This window comes from Phyllostomus hastatus, unplaced genomic scaffold (genome assembly GCF_019186645.2).
Source record: "Phyllostomus hastatus isolate PE091 unplaced genomic scaffold, TTU_PhHast_1.1 phas_scaffold_345, whole genome shotgun sequence".
In the NCBI taxonomy this organism is placed as follows: domain Eukaryota; kingdom Metazoa; phylum Chordata; class Mammalia; order Chiroptera; family Phyllostomidae; genus Phyllostomus; species Phyllostomus hastatus.
This window is the reverse complement of record NW_025334024.1, coordinates 24,273,941-24,290,542: the sequence shown is the minus strand read 5'-3', so window position 1 is coordinate 24,290,542 and position 16,602 is coordinate 24,273,941. Positions and strand designations below refer to the sequence as shown.

The 16,602-nt window shown below is 58.5% G+C and overlaps 1 protein-coding gene across 1 annotated transcript; it reads left to right on the top strand.

Moving 5' to 3' along the window:
- The first annotated feature begins 426 nt into the window (after positions 1–426).
- Positions 427–12,110, top strand: CX3CL1 (C-X3-C motif chemokine ligand 1). The gene is made up of 4 exons (XM_045819144.1): positions 427–941; positions 7,028–7,151; positions 9,024–9,510; positions 9,640–12,110. The coding sequence occupies exons 1-4, from the start codon at positions 875–877 to the stop codon at positions 10,126–10,128; spliced, it is 1,167 nt and encodes a 388-aa protein (XP_045675100.1). The 5' UTR covers positions 427–874; the 3' UTR covers positions 10,129–12,110.
- The last annotated feature ends 4,492 nt before the right edge of the window (positions 12,111–16,602 follow it).

Here is a 16,602-nt window from a genome sequence, read left to right as displayed (position 1 = left end):
GGAAGGCCAGTCAGGTGGGGGTCTGGAGGCGAGGACAAGGGACCCCTTTCTGTGTCCTGAGCTGCCCACACCCCAGCTTGAGCCTTGGCGTCTTCCCTGTGGCGTTTTTCCACCCGGATGCTTTCTATGTCCTGGGGTGATTTTGCCCCCTCTCGGGGCCTCAGTTTCCCTGTCTGTCCCTGTGACATGTACCACACCGAGGCCCTCCTTACTGGGTGCCAGATCCTGTAGGGGGATGTACTGATGAACAAGTTCCTCCCCGGGGCTGAGGCTTCAAGGGGTGAAGGCTGGGTGGGGGTCCTCCCTGGGGTGGTGGGGACGCCCCCAGGCCAGGTGAGAGCTCGTCAGACCCAGAGCAGCATGGTGCTGGGCCCCTTGCTTGCTCACGGCCCGTGTTCTCTATTCCTGGGCCCTCCTGCCCTTTGTGTCATGTCCACTGCGGAGCGAGGGCCCCAGGCCAGACAGAAGGGCCTGCGCCAGCTCCCAGTGCGGAGCTGACTGGGTAGGTGGGAAGGGGGGTGGCCCTTTGAGCTGCAGGGGCCCTGCTCCAGCCTCCCCAGCAGTTTCTGGTTTGAGGAGCCGTCCTGAGCAGCCCCGCATTGCCGGGGGCCCTCCCTCCACCGAGCCTTCGGTTCCTTGGCAACATCCAGAGGAATCTCGTCGTGTACTGGCTCTCTGCCTGTCCCCTCCCACCGCCTCTCTGCAGGGGGGGCTGGGAGGCGGTGGCGGAGGCGGAGGCAGAGGCTCCGATCCTGGCTTCTTAAGGACAGAGCACTGGTAGCTCCGCTGCAGGACGGCCGGAGCTCAGGAGCCGCTCTGGCCACCTGCCCTGGCCTTCCCTGGATCCCCGCCTGGACCCCCGTCGCCCTCCGCCATGGCTTCACCGCTCTCCTGGCTGCTCCGCTTGGCTGCTCTCTACTGTCTAATTGTGCTGCTGGCCGGTGAGTGGGGCGGACCTGGCAGGAGCAGGGTGGGAGAGCCCCTAACCCCACTTCTGCCCCTCCGGCCTGGCATCACGGCAGCAGACCCCTCCTGGGTAAGGCGGAGGTCTGTGGCTTCCCCCTCCCAAGGGATGTGCCGCAGGCGGATGCGGGGCTGTCGCTCCTGAGGGAAAGATTTGGCCCAATGGACAAGGTGGCTGCTGCATAGCGCAGGGAGGTGGAGAGGGAGGAACGGGGGCCCCAGGTGTGGGAGTGCCAGGAGGGCGGGGGCTAGGAGCAGCGGGAGGCAGCCCCTGCTGGGAATCAGGGTGGGACCCAGGTTTAATGTGTAACCCGAAGTCCAGGCTCCTGAGTGTCAGCCTGGCCCCCGGGGCCAGGCCACAGTCCGGACTTCCTCCTGCCCTGATTTCAAAGCCACCCAGCAGTAGGGAGCCCAGGACCAGTGGAGGTCAAGGTCATTGCATCGCAGAGTAGGCTCATCACTGTTGCTGTGATCTGTGGCCCCCAATTCCCCTTCCCGTGTCCCCGCCATGGTACGGTCGTCCTCCTCCAAGCACAGCTTGGAAAGTGTGTGCACCTCCAGCCACCTGCTTCCTGGAGCCTGGGACCTGGGAGGGCACTATACATCCATCCTTCCTGCTGTGACTAAGATGGAGACCCACAGAGGTGCAGAGACTGGCCTGAGGTGGCAGAGCCGGCAAGTAGGGAAGGACAGGATAGGGCTGCTTGCAGGAGGCAGCAGGGACGCGTGCCCACCCGCTCCGTGGGCCACAGCAAGAATCGTCTGAGTCAGCCCCATCCTCCGGGAGTATCCAGGCTGAAGCTCAGAGAGGGTGGCAGCCCACCTGAGGGCACGCAGTGAGCCTGGGAAGATGAGAACTGCTTTCCAGCTCCCAGAACACCTCCATGGAGCAGACTGTCTCCCGAGACCCTCCGTGTGGGGACAACCCACTAGTGGGGCAGGGAGCAGGTGGGCGGGGGTGGCGTAGGTGGCAGAAGCCTGGCGTTGCTGGCTTCCTGTCTCCTGAGCTTGACTGCTGAGGTCCGTGGTGTCTGGGGATAGTGAGCTCTAGAAGAGGGGAGTCAGGTGGAGGTGCTTTGCCATGACCCTGAATGGGGTTTTTGCCGTCTTTGGTCCCAGCTGCTGCACCTTCAGATATTTGGGAAGTGGGAGGAGGAGGATTACTTATACTAAGCCAGGGGTGACAGTGAAAGGTGCCTACGCTAGCGGGGAGAGGGGATCCTGGGGGGACCCTGGATGCTCTGTCTACCGGCCTCAGGCCTCAGGACCATCCGGCTCCTGTCCTGGTCTTGGTCACTGACTTCGCTGGGAGACACTTGCACTATTTCAACCTTTCTGAGCCTCCCTTTCTCCCCCTGTAAACATGGGCATTCGGCCAGGCCCACCCTAGAGGTTCTCACCCGCACTTGACATTTGCATCTGTGGCTGTCACAGGCCCCCTGGGAGCCCCTGCAGGACTAGCGGGTGGTCCACGAGCCAGAGAAGCCCCCCAGGGGAGGCCGGGGGGCTTCTCGTCTGCTGCTCTGGCTGGTGCAAGGCAGCTATGTCAGCTCCTGCGCTGTGTCTCCTCGGCTTTATGTAACCAACCTGCAGATACAAGCAAGTCAGAGCAGGGAATTTTTCTCCCCGAGCACTGACGCATTCGCTCCCCCTCAACCCCCCTCGAGGAAGAAAAAGTCTGCTTTCCTCTGCCGTAGTCTGCCACCTGCTTAGCGGTGGGGGTGGATGGGGAAGGCAGGGGAGGATGAATTCAGGGTGTCAGATCCAGGCCCCTGTCGAATTTAAATAGAAACTCCTCTAGTTCTCTATTTGTGACGATCTTCTATGTCACAAAGGGCTTCTGTGCGCATTTTGTGGATTCCTCCCACAAACGTTTACGGGGTGCTCAGGATGCGCCCGGCACTGTTCTTGGTGCTGAGACCAGATCCATGAGTAAAACTGCCCAGGACCCCAGCCCTCAAGGGTATGAGCATCAATAGGGAACAGACAGACAATACACAAAATACATCAGTAAACAATCTGATCTTTTAGAAAGAAAAAAATGCTGTGATTTTTTTTTTTCAAGGAAAGGGTGGAGGGTGGGGGTCAGGTGTTGAATGTTAAGTAAGGGGTCACGGACACCTCCCTGAGAAGGGGGAGGGGCCCCACGGATCTCTCCAGGCAGTGGTCCCCAGTGGGGGGGGTTGGCCTCCCAGGGAATACTTGGCAATTTCTGGAGATGTTTTGGCTGTTACCAATGTCCCACCATTCTTGGTTGTGGGGTGGCGCTCAGGCACCTGGAGGGTACACAGGACGGCCCCCTGGGACGAAGAACTGTCTGGTCCAAGGTACCAGCGGTGGCTGCTGTTCAGAAAACCCTGCTCTAAGGGCCAGATATTTAGAAATCACTGTCCTCACAGCCGCCCGAGAAGAAGGTATTATCACATCCCGTTCACAGAGCAGGGAATCGAGGCTCAGGAAGCCTACGGGACTCATCCTGAACGGACACCTCACATAGGTTCGAGCCCTCTCCCTGTCACCTCTCTCTAACATTCCTGCCTCTCCCTGTCTGTAAGCCTCTTAGAGGTCCTTGAGGGCCAGCCTGAGAGGCACCTCCTCCAGGAAGCCCCCCCTGATCACTTGCAGCTGGAAGTGGTCTCTCCCTCGAGTAAACCCCAGCACAGCGGGGCTGTATTTTAGAACAAGGTTCTTCTACCGGGTGTTTGAGGCAGCCTGGCGAAGCGGGATATCCAGGGCCTGGGAGGACAACCAGGCTTTCGACTAAGCAGTTGTGTGGCCTTGGGCATGTGATCTATCCTTTCTGATTCTCAGCTTCTGCATCTGTAAAATGGGGATGACAATACTCCCTTTGCAGGGATGTTAAGAATTAATGAGAGCGGGTGTGTGGGTGTGTGCCGAGCATAGGTGTTAACACATAGTAGGGGCTCAAATAAGAAGGGCTCTGGTACTTGGCCGGTGTGGTTTAGCTGCCCCCCCCCAAGCTGGGAGCCTCCTGAAGGCCAGGATGGGCCTCGCTCATCCCACTATTCCCAGCAAGACAGAGGGTAAGCGTTTGTTGGTTAGTTGAGTAAACCCAGCTGCCTGGTAGCATTTATTGGGACTGAGGTTATCTCTTTAAGCCTAGCACCAGCATTTGTGAGAGTTCAGGGTTAAGGACGAGAGGACCAGGGCTTCGTAGATATTCAAAAATAATTCAAACAAGGTTGGCTGAATCAGGACATGGATGGGTGGATGGATGTGTGGATGGATGAATGGATGGGAGTGGATGGATGTGTGGATAGATGTGTGGATAGATGTGTGGATGGATGTGTGGATGGGTGAGTGGATGGGTGAGTGGATGGATGGATGGATGGGTGAGTGGATGGATGTGTGGATGGATGTGTGGATGGGTGAGTGGATGGATGAGTGGATGGATGGGTGAATGGATGTGTGGATGGATGAATGAATGGATGTGTGGATGGATGTGTGGATGGATGTGTGGATGGATGTGTGGATGGATGTGTGGATGGATGAGTGGATGGATGAGTGGATGGATGTGTGGATGGATGTGTGGATGGATGAGTGGATGGATGTGTGGATGGATGTGTGGATGGATGAGTGGATGGATGTGTGGATGGATGTGTGGATGGATGAGTGGATGGATGGGTGGATGGGTGAGTGGATGGGTGGGTGGATGGATGGGTGGGTGGATGGATGGATAGGTGGGTGGATGGATGGATAGGTGGGTGGATGGATGGGGCGGGGGATGAGATTGAGACATTATTTCATTTAGTGAATATTTATTGAGTCTCTGCCTCATGCTGGAAAACATTATGATACCAAGACAGACAAGTGCCTGCCCTCCTGAAACTCATGTGACAAAAACTAAATGGTTGTCTGGATGGAGGCAGTATCCCCACCTACAGGAAGGAAAGCTTGAGTTCGAAGAAGACAATCTCCCCTAGGTTAGTTATACGACCTACCCTGGGCAGGGCCGAGAGCAGAGCCTGGCCAAGAGCATTCAGGTGCTGTGGGGGGGGGGGTACTTGGGGGACAGGCTGACTCTGTGGCTCCAGAGGTGGGCAGTGGCCTTCCCCATCCTGGGAGGTTGAGTCCAGAGAACAAGCTGGCCTTACCCAGCTTATCCCTGCTGCCCACTGGGCAGCCACACCCTGGCTCCAGGGCATCCAGGGACACCTTTTCTCTGGGGCTTTTCCCAGGAAGACAGCTGCCAGGCCAGCCCAGGGGCCGCCTCCTGAATCTACTCAACAGGACCCTGGGGAGCTGCCACTGAGTGATCCTGAGGTCCTGCTTGGGGAGCAGGGGGAGACGAGGCAGCAAAGGGGACTTTCACATCCTGGTCCCTGAAAGAGAAAGGCAGCCCGTGACTCAGGGCCCAGCTGCTGGGAGATCCCCGCACCGCCGCCCGCCCGGGGAGTTACTAGTACAGGTTTGCTTGTCCACGCGTTTGCAGCTGCGCATGCGCGGTGCGTGTTTGGGTGGAGCAGGAGCACGGGGACCGGCGGGCGCCCCTAAGCCCTGCAGAGCCAGATAAGATCTGTTTGCTCTGTGTATTCCCCAGCCCTGGAAGTTCTGGCCTCTGGATTTTGGCAAAGCCTTCCAGGGTCTTGCTTCTGCTGCACGGGACCTTGACCCAGAACTGAAACTCAGTCTCTTCCTCATTTTTTTACATACCCCTGCCCAGCTTTTAGCAAGCAGAGTCCATTTTATTGAAGATTTTAAGGGAGGGGGAGGCGGAAATGCAATGCAAACAACCTCAAGTGTTTATATAAAACATGTGGGGCCCTAACCAACCTGGCTCCGTTCGTGGAGCGGCACCCTGCAAAGCGATGCGTCGCCGGTTCCATTCCTGGTCAGGCACGTGCCTGGATGGAGGGCTGGCCCCCCGTTGGGGCATGTGTGAGAGGGAACTGACGGATGCTTCTCTCTCTCTCTTTCTCCCTCCCTTCCCTTCTCTTCCAAAGAAAATACATAAATAAAGTGCCTATCTTAAAAAAAACAAGTATGTGACTTCTCAACTGTCTGTGGAGGCAGCCCCATCCTGTGCTGGGGGAGCCAGCCCGCTGAGACCCCGCCCCCGACTCTGCTCCCACCCCCGCGCCTCCTTCCTGCCCCGCCCCCATCTTGCCCTGAGGTCGCCCAATGGCCTATTCCCTCAGCTCCTCTCCTCATCTCTTACACTCATCCTGGCTCTTGACAGAACAAAGGGTGGTCTACTCAGCAGCACACCCCCTACCCCCTCGCCCACGGCCCTCAGAAGGCAGTTGTACTTACACACTTAAAAAACGTTATTGTATTACCTGCTCCCTGTGTCTGGTTGTACGTATGTTTTTATGTGTTTGTGGGCAAGGGTGTGCACATACGTGCATGCCACTGTGTTTGCTGGCGTGCATGCGCGTGTGCGTGCGTGTCGCGGGTCGTCCCACGAGATGTGGATGGCAAGAGGTCCGGGCGTGTCTCAGAGGCGGTGGAAATCCCTGACGATGGACAGCTTGGAAGGGAGGGGTGGGAAGTGTACGTTGCCCGCACCAGGGAGCAGACAACTGAATGGGGTAGAGGCAGGGTGGGGGATGGGCGGCACCACAGACCCAGAGGCGTGATGGGAGCCAGGCCTGGCAGGAGAGCCCCTTCTGTCACTTGCCGGCTGTGTGGCCTCAGGCAGATCCCTGTCACTCTCAGACTCCTCTCCTCTGTGTACCACACACTGACTATAGCAACTTAATTTTTAAAATTAAACACAGATGATGTCCCAGGCAATAAGAGCTTTGTAAGTCAGACTTCACTTCCTTGAGTTCTTACAACAAACCACCCTGTGAGGTAGATACCATCACTGTCCTTATTTTGCAGGTGGGGAAACTAAGGCACAGAGAGGTTCCGCCAGAGACGAGGGTGGGAAGGATGGCAGGGTGGGAGGCTGAGGTCAGGGGCCTCAAAGGCCAGGGGCTGAGGGTGTTGGTTCCCCCAGGGGCGGGGGAGGGGGCGGGGCTGGGACACGCTGTCACGGGGCTGGGAAGCCAGATGGGCCCTGGACAGTCCTGCTGACCGGGGACCTCTGTGGGCTCAGGACAGCACCACGGTGTGAGCAAGTGCAGCATCACATGCAAGACTATGATAACCCAGAAGATCCCCGAGAACCGTCTCATCGGCTACCAACGCAATCAAGCATCTTGCGGCAAACCTGCCATCATGTAGGTACCGCCCTCGCAGCCTCCGCACCCCCGGTCAGGGCCCTGGGGACGGTCCCAGGCCTCTGCTCACTCACATCCACATCCTCCCACCCCCACCCGGACTCCTGGCCAAGGGCTTCGGCCAATGCTCTTCTGCTTCTGGCCTGCTGACCCCCTTGTTGACCTTGATATTGTGCCACATGCAAGGTGGGGAGCCGCTTCCTGCATGGCCTGTAGCCCAGAGCGGTGGCTACCGAGGGGGGGCCGCTTCTCCTGAGCCAGAGAGTGCTCTGCGCAGCCCTGGAGCCCGCTGGGTTTCATGGCGGGGGTGAAGTGCGGTGGTCTCGGAGTGCCGGTTGCAGCACCCGGCAGGTACGGTGAGAATCCTGCCTTCGCCATTGACAGGCTGGGCGGCCCTGCTCCCACTGCCCACCGCCCGTAAGATGGCCGGGTGGGAGGACGAACGGGGATCGTGTAACTGAAGTGCATGGCAGGGTTCCCAGGAGCTGCTGACAATAAGAGGCAGAGACCGTCTTCTCCAGGGGACGAGAAAACAGGATCTCTAAGAGACTTCGGGCAGGAGTCCAGCCAAGCCAGCTTCTGCCCTGGCTGTGGGGACCCCTGGCCATCTTGGCTGCTTGCTCCCCAGGGGTGCCTCTGGGGTACTGACCAATGGCCCAGCCCTGAGGCCTGTCTCTGGGACTGAACTCTGGGCCCCAAAACATCCCAGCCAGACCCAGGGGCCTGGCAGCAAGCAATGGCTAGGGAGCCTTCGAAGTGGAGGCTCAGCTAAAGGAGGTCGTCACGCACTCCCATCAACAGGCCCGTTGATTGTGCAGTGGCTTCAAGGGGGCCAGTGTGCTTCTGCTGGGCTTCTCTGCTCGCCCACCAGGCTCGCTTCCCCAGGCTGCCCCTCGCATTTGCTTCCGTTTTCTGGGGGAAAGGGAAGTGGGAAGCACCAGGCAGGGACCTCAGCCCTGGGGCCGCATTGGCGCCTGTGAGGCCTACAGGGTCACGTTACCTTCCTGGACCTTGATTTTCTCATCTGCAAAATGGGGGTGAGCGTGGTAGCCTCCTCGCAGGAAGGGTGAGACGTTTAAATAGGCCAAATGCCTGGCACTGGGCATGGCATGGAGCAAGGGCCCCAGGCAGCTCTGAGCTGTGGTCTTGGCAGAGAACCAGCCACACGCAACTTCAGAGGAAGCTCAAGATTTGGGTGACACTCAGGGTCCCAGCGAGGCCACCGTATACGTGGCTGTAGCTCACGAGGTGTCGTTTCAACCCGAGGACACACACTGGCAGAGAAGGGTAGAGGTCCAGAGGCAGCTTGTAACCGAGGGAGAGGAGGAAGACAACGACATTGTGACATTGAGTCCTCTCCGGAGCCAGGTGGTCCCACCATAGAGCTTGCCGGTCACACACCTGGTGGCAGTGGACGCCTGTGACCTCTCCTCCCAATCAAAAGACTCAGCCCAGAGCCTCTGCCTGAGTGACCAGGACAATATTATTAGCATTGTTATTATTTTTCAGCTATTACTGATCTCCTACTCTGAGCCAGGTGCCTTACATACTTTTTGGGGTGTTTTTTTTCCCACAATAACACAGAAGCAGGGCAACCAACTTGTCCCAATTTGCGTGGACTTTCCCGAAAAGTCCTGCCTTTCGAGAATCCCCTCAGTCCCAGTTTCTCTGGGACAGCTGGTCCTCACTTCTCAGGTGAAGACACAGGTGAGCTCTCCGAGGTGGAGCTCCCCCAGCCAAGCGCTCAGCCAGGAAGCGGCGGGGGCAGCATTTCCAGCTGGGCCTGTTCAGTCAGTCGCAGAGCGTTCTCGGGAGACCCCTACTCCGCGTGGCCTCTGGGCATCACTGGGCCCCTGTCTTCCTTCCTTGCAGCTTGGAGACCATAAAACACAGACTGTTCTGTGCTAACCCAGAGGAGGAATGGGTCCGCAAAGCCATGGAGAATCTAGACCGAAAAGCTGCTGCTGCTGTTGGGAGCGCCGGTGGCGTATTTGAGAAGCAGACGGGCGACGAACCCACGACCAGCCCGGCTGCCGGGGGCGGGGACGGGTCTGCGGGCTCAGAGCCCGGAGCCACAGGCGAAAGTGGTGTCCAGGAGACACAGACAGCCTTGGGGACGTCCCCAGAGCTGCCTCCCCGACTGGCTGGTTCCTGGGGGACCAGGTCCCCCAGCGCTTCAAAGGCTCCGGATGGAGGACCTTCCGCGGGGCCCAAGAGAACTGAGCTTTTCAGCGCCTCTGCTGTCACCGGATCTTGGTGGAGTTCTTCTGCTTACCGACCTGGGTCGGACCTCTGGACTAAGGGAGAGGCCTCTGAAGCCCCCTCCACCCAGGCCCCCTCCACCCAGACCCCCTCCACCCAGACCCCCTCCACCCAGGCCCTCCCCACCCAGGCCCCCTCCACCCAGACCCTCCCCACCCAGGCCCCCTCCACCCAGGCCCCCTCCACCCAGGCCCTCCCCACCCAGGCCCCCTCCACCCAGGCCCTCCCCACCCAGGCTGCCTCCACCCAGACCCCCTTCACCCAGGCCCCCAGCACCCAGGCCCCCTCCACGCAGTCCCCTGCTCTGTCACACGGAGCTCCAGAGGACCATACTGGGTCTGAAGGCCCGTCTGTGCGGATCAGTGCACAGGACCCCACGTCACAGGGCTCTCTAGGGCCCACAGATGCATCCAGGGTGCCCCACGTCTCCATGGGCCTGACCCCCTCTGAAGGGGCCTCCCCTACAAAGCCGGAGACCTCAAGCAGTGGGGCGCTCATGGCCAAGGTGTCCTCCCACGACCCCCAGGCAGTGACCAGGAGACAGGCCGTGGGGCTGCTGGCCTTCCTGGGCCTCCTCTTCGGCCTAGGGGTGGCCATGTTCGCCTACCAAAGCCTGCAGGGCTGCCCCCGCAACGTGGCGGGGGACATGGTGGAAGGGCTTCGCCACGTCCCCCGGAGCTGCGGCAGTAACTCGTATGTCCTGGTGCCCGTGTGAGCTGCCCGCCCTCCTATGTCGATGTTCAACTCAAACAGCTGCCTGGGGTCCCCCGTCCTCACTCCTACCCTTACCCAAGGCCTGAGCTGGGATGACCGAAGCAAGGAGGCAAGACCCTCCAGGTGGGGCTGGGCTGCCCCCTTGACCATCATTGACCCACTAGAAACAGGGGGTGGCCCCGGCAGCTCACACCACTGTCCCCAAGTCAGAAAACTCTGTTCTGCTGCTGACCGGCTAGAAGTTTCCTCGGACGCCGTCCCAGCCCCAGTGGACAATTATTTATTGAACGCTCAACCCCTCGGGCCCGTGTCCCCATGTGGGTGCCACGGTCATCCCCCCTCACAGTGAGCCTCAGGCCAGGCCCTCTGCCCACTCCCTCCAACCTCGTCCTGTCTCTCGGTCCTGCTGCTGTCACCAGTCACCCCGGCCGCCTGCGGTGCTATCTCCCCTGCCCACGCCCCAGCTGGGCACCTGTCTTCTTCTCTTGCATGAGGTGGGTGTGGTGTTTGCTGGCACTGTTCCCCGTGAAGGCTCCGCCCTCAGCGCGGCGGCGTGGGAAGGGGAGATGAAGCTCCCAGCGGTTTAGGTCATTTTCTGTCCTCGGTCTGCGCCGTGTGGCGAAGGAACACGGACTCTGAGCCGGAAGCCCGGGGCCCCGGTCCCAGGCCCGCCGTCGGCCTGACCAGGCGTCCGTCCCCGCGGCTTCCCGTCTGTGAAGGGAAAGCCGGACAGCGGATACGTGGCAATAACCTGTGCCCCTGACCGTCGCCATCACTAAGTGGTCCGGGGACCCCTTTCCCCAGACCCTGGGTGCAGCAGCCTCGCAGCTGTCCCAGCTGTCCGCGGCAGAGCACCTGAGCAGAGCACCGGTAGAGAATGCTCTACTGATAGGCGGGACGGGCGCCTCCGTGGGCCCTGTCCCCTGGAGAGCCCGACGGCCCAACCCTGCCCTGTTGGAGGGGTCAGCACCGTGGGCCCCCCGAGTGGAGGCTGGGCAGGGGTACTTGCGGGGCACAGACCAACTTTTGAGGACCCTTTCTGACTCTGAGAACAGCCCCTCTCTGTGTCCCCCAGGCTTACAGGGACACTGACACAGCCCTGGGGACATGTCATGGGCTGAAGGAGGCTGAGGCCCTCCACAGAAGGGTCCAGGGTCCCCCACTTGGTCTTTCTGCCTGAGGCCAGGGTTCCCCATTCCCCTCTCCGGCTCCCAGAAAACACTGTTCTCTGCACACCGTCTTCTCCTCGCGGTGGGCAGGGCCAGGCGTGTCCGTGACGTTTTCCATAGGCTCAGAGCTTCTCATGCTTCTTTCTGAAAGGAACTCTGTCCGTGGGGGAAAAGACGTCGTGGGCGTGGGTTCCTTTCGGCTGCTGAGGACTCAGGCAGACCGACCTGGGGGAGGCTGGAGGCTTACTGGTCGGCCAGCACCTGTGGTCAGAGCTGGACCAGTAGGCCTCACCCCTCAGGGTCCCTGGTGGCAGCTCCCCACCTCCCTCTGATTGTCCCCAAGGGTGATCCTTGCCCCCCACGTGAGAAGCCTCCCAAGGGCTGGGCTTCCTCCAGACACAGGTGACCCATTCCTTCACAGATGGATACTCAGAGGGAGCAAAGAAAGGATCGGGTCTCCCTGCATGCCACTGCCGGGCGCGGCGCCCCTCGTCTGGGCTTGGCTTGAGTGGGGGGGGGCACTTTGAGGGGGACAGCAGATCTGAATGCACTTTTTTTTGGCTCCTGCCAGCTGGGAGCCTCCAAGGGCTGGGATGCCCGTGATGGGGCTCCCCTCCTTTGTCAGAAAGCAGCTGGGGCAGCTGGTCCCTTCCCACAACGTTGTTCGTCCCCCCACCTCGTAGGACACGGGCGAGAACAATCCGGGGAGGGCTTTAGAAGAAGTCGGTCGATCCTTTTGCTTTTCCAACCCCATCCCCAATGTGTGTGCCATTTTGTATTTTACTAATAAAATGGAAAAGTCTTGTGAATCGAACCAAGGTGCTTTTTTTTCTAGGAGCCTCAGGAGGGGTGGAAGGGACAAGGGAGGGGACAAGGCACCTTGGGTCGGCCCCGGAGACCCCCCTGTCTCCAGTCCCCGTGGGGCACAGCGTGGGGTGTTTTTACAATCGGCCTGGGCAGGAGCCCCACCCGGCTCCTCTCTGCCCGGCCCGGACGGAGGCAGGCGTGGGGCTCCGGTCTCTGCAGGGATCAGGATCCCCAATGAAGCAGCCCTCCCGCCCCCCTGCCCCCTGCCGGCTGCACTCGGTGACCTGGTGGCCCGTCACCCTCCGTGATCCGGCTGGTGGCTCGTGGGAGCCAGCTGAGCCACAGGTTCCTCTTTGCGGCTCTGACGCGCATCTGGTGCCGATCAAGATGGAAGAGGGATTATTTTCCGAGGGCCTTGGGCCTTCATAGACGTGGCCCGAACACGGACCTGCTGGTGGCCCCCAAGCCCTCGGCGTCCTGGGGTGGTGTCCCAAGAGCCGCTGGGAACAGCCGTGTGGACTTGGGAAGGACTCAGGCCCGTGGACACACAGTCTCGCGTGGGTTCTCAGATGCATATTTTGTCACATCGTGACATCTCCGGGATCAGGATGAGTCTTACCGTCGACGGCTTGTCACAGTTTGATGAACAGTCCTCTTTGTCTGTATTGGCTCATTAACTATCAGAATGTCTTACAGTCCATAGCATCTTAGACCCTGTGCCTATGCGATGTTTTTTAAAGTGAAAAGCACCATGTAAAGATCAGGAAATTACACACACACACACACACACACACACACACTTTTCTAAGTTCTCTCATTCTCATGCTCTCCGGTGACTCAGAAGGTTTGCCCCTCCCCACACACACCGGCCCAAGGATGATGGTGGGCGGAGCCTGAACCGCGGCTGCCCCTTGGCACGCGCAGGCCAGGAGGAGGAGAGCCCAGGTCTCGGCTGTCCCCTCCACCCCAAGGACGGTCCTGCCTGCTCTTGCCCACGGCCCGGCCCCAGCAAGGAGCTCTGCCTGAGGCGAGGTTCCAGCCTCCCCGCACCCCCACCCCCCCAGCACCGCCCTGCCAGCAAAACACCAACAGAGGCTTTGAAGTGAAAAGATTCTTCACGTTAAAAATTCTGTTGCTCAGGAAGAGGATGGAGTGGGAGAGCCTTCCTTCTCATTCCACAGCCGTCCCCCAGGGAGCTGGGGGTGGGGTGCATTTTATTTTCTGTTTCAGCTAGCTAGACTTCAGTCGAAGCGATTCCCACAACTCACGCAGAGGGAATGGAGGTTTGAAGGCCTTCAGAAACCTGTGGCAGAACTACCAGGACTCTGAGATAATAATGATAAAAACAAGAATAGTAATGAGAGCCGTTGTTTGTTTCCTGCTTACCATGTGCCAGACAATGCACTGAATTCTTTTTGTCCGAGGGCCCCCGTCTTAACAATGACTAAAGTAAAACCCTCAGAGGATGTGTGACCTGCCGAGCGAGGCTCTGACCCCAAATCTTCGTCCAGAACTTGCAGCTTAACCACCGTTTCCTGAAACTCGGAGCCACAGAGCCTTCCAAGCACAGATCCCCGGGCCCCATCTCAGACCTACTGAGTTCAGACTCGGGGGCGGGGGGGCTGGGAAACGGCACCTCCAAACTGGTGCTGCCTTTCCCATGTTTTTCCTCTTCTGTCTCCCTGCTCCCCAGGTTACAGGGTTTGGTGCCTGGCCAAAGTTTTAGAGTCCCGCCCCCCACACCAGGTCCCCCTACTGCCACCTGCCCAAGGCTTGCAGCTACCTACACAGCCTTCTGCCTTTGTCCTCAGTCCCCTCCCCTGCACTTTGTCCTCCCAGCGTTCCTCCGGAGCGGAGAGGCCAGGCAGCAGTGAATGGCCGGGAATTTCCAGCCGGGGTGTGTGTGTGTGTGCAGACAGACGCCTTGTTCCTGGGTGTGGAAGAACACGGGCCTGCTTTACTTCGGCTCAGTCACGTGCTTTCTTGGATGAAGTTTCAGCTGCTGGGATTGAAGAAAAGATCTGGTGCCAGGCTGCCTTTCCTGAGCTGACCGCAGACTTTGGCAGCCAGATCCATCTGCTTAATCTCGCCAAACTGTGGGGTGGCGATGCCTCTGAATGGAGGAAAATCCCACGGTGATGCATGTTGGGGAAGAGAGGCCCCTCTCTGGCCTTCAAGGGCTCTGTTGTCCCCAGAGGGCAGAATAGAATTTTCTGTAGCAAGCACCTTGCTTTTCAGCCAACAGGAGCGGAAGATAACGTGGGGGTCTCTGGCTGTGTGACTTCGGGCAAATTGCTTAACCTCTCTGGGTTTTCTTCTTTGTAGAGTGGCAATAACAACAACTTGCCACGTGGGTGAAGATGCCATAGATCAGCTTTGCTGAACACTTAGAAAAATGGCATGTTCGCAGTGAGCTCGGGGTAAATAGAATGTATGATTATGCAATAGATGTTTCCAGAGGGTGTGAAACATCCTATTTTCACTGGCCTTTGTTACTGAATACCCACACCAGACTGTGGAATTATAGGATTTCTATAAAGAAACACAGCCATTTTCATTTTCAGTAAAGTAGGGTGGAAAAATGTCATGGTGTCATTAGGCAGGTAAGAATAACGTTATATTTTCCCCTGAGCTAATAGATGCTGTCTAAGTTGATGTAACTTTTCTAAACTGCTTTTGAACTTGGTGAGATCAAAACTCATGAATCCCAACTAATTAAAACCAGACTGGCAAGACATCTGAGTCTTCGGCTTGGACGGGAAGGAGAGTTTATTCATGTTCAAGTTGGAGGCTGCAGTCTCCGGCCCCCTGAGTATTCCTGGCTTGCTGCTCTCGGGGTACAGAGGAAGGGTACTCCCGCTAACTCCTTGGGGGTGGTGGGGGCCCAACGCCCAGTTCTGGCCAGTGAGCTGGGAGTGGAAGTGACGTGTGTCTCAAGATTCAAACATTTAACTGACAGTGAGGACACAGTCCCTCAGGCCTAGCCCCTGGCCACCTGCCAGGAAACGATGGCACCGCTATCCTGAGTCCCCAAGGAGAGATGACTCAGGGCCTCCAGCCCTGGGAAGAGCCCCCGCCAATCTCTGTGGAAGCAACAGACCTTTGTGCTTCTGAGGCCCTGAGAGTCTGAGGTTAGTTGTTACTGCAGCACGACCTCGCCTATCCTGACTGATGCAACAGCCAGGAGGAAAAAGTGTGCTGATTCTTGCATTCGGTAGGAATGTCTTGCCATTCCTCCTTGCACGATGCTGTTAAAAGGCTCAGGAACATTCCTTAACTGGGGTAAATAGGCTTTCCATGACATAGCTCGGCCCGCTTCGTGTGCATTCTCTGCACACAGGATAAAGGTCAACCTCGGCTTGGCCAGCTGTCTACGAACTTATCTGGCATCCTCACCGCATGGAGTTGCAGAGAACTCCTTTGTCGTTTCCCTGGAGTGAGCACATTGGTGCTCAGGCATTCTCATGCTCAGATGGGCTGCTGATCGCATTAGCAGACAAGGAAGGGAAGAGGAAGAAAAACATGCACAGTTTTGAGCACCAGCTGTTTGCCAGAAGATCTGGAGGAACCGGTCCTTCGGGCAGCCGGGCCTGTTGCCACAGGAACCCGGCATTGTTGCAGTTCTGGGAGCTGACATGTGCACTTCTGTGTCCATGTTTTCCTGGAAGACTTCAAGACTTCCTGGAAGACCGCTGGCTCCCCTCTTCTCGCTCACCTCCCCCCCTCCAAAACACCTTTGGCCACATATTTTCGTATATCCTCAATTCAATCTTTTCTCTCGCACCTCTGAGCCATTGCCCTAGCTGTGTACCCTTTACTGTTCTCCGGGCCAACTCCCCCTCGTCAGCTCAGAGGTCGCTTCCTCCAGGAGGCCTTCCCTGACTTCTTAGCCCAATGAAGGCTCCTGCAATGCAACCTTCGCCTTCACTCCGGCCGTGCCTATCACAGCCCTCAGGCGACCCGGCTGTACCTGCTTGTCTCACTGTCCTTCTGGGAGACCCCTGAGGGCAGTCACCTGTGTTTCTTGTTCCCCTTTGTGCCCTAGTGGCCACCACATGTCCTGCAAAGAGTGGGACAGGGCAAAGGCGATCTGTGGCCATTGGCACGGTCTGACCTGGTGCCTGTCCCACACGGCTCTCTAATTCCTGGAAAGCGCCCCTGTCCCCGTGAGCGGATGCATCTCAAGGCATTTCCTGATGAGAAAATACTACCTCAAATGGATATCAGAGACCAAAGGGGACCGTCTGTAAAGATGTGTCCAAGCCACCCTGGAGCCCCTCGTACGGACCCTCCACCGTCACACATCCTGGTCAAGAAATGGTCCCTGGGGCCCCACCAGGACCCCCAGGACGCCTGGGCTGGGTCAAGGCTCTGACTGTCCCCCAAACCCCCGAGAGGAGTAAGTGGGGGGAGGGGGAATCTAGCAGCCCTGAGACAGTGGCCCTCTGCTCGTGAAGGTCCCTGTCCCCACCACATACCGCTGTGCAACTCAGTGACTT

Excerpts from the sequence above, each read along its gene's own strand:
- CX3CL1 (XM_045819144.1), top strand. The coding sequence starts at position 875 with ATGGCTTCACCGCTCTCCTGGCTGCTCCGCTTGGCTGCTCTCTACTGT. Across the intron at positions 942-7,027 it reads TCTAATTGTGCTGCTGGCCG|GACAGCACCACGGTGTGAGC; the intron begins GTGAGTGGGGCG and ends CTGTGGGCTCAG. Across the intron at positions 9,511-9,639 it reads CCACCCAGACCCCCTCCACC|CCCACCCAGGCTGCCTCCAC; the intron begins CAGACCCCCTCC and ends ACCCAGGCCCTC.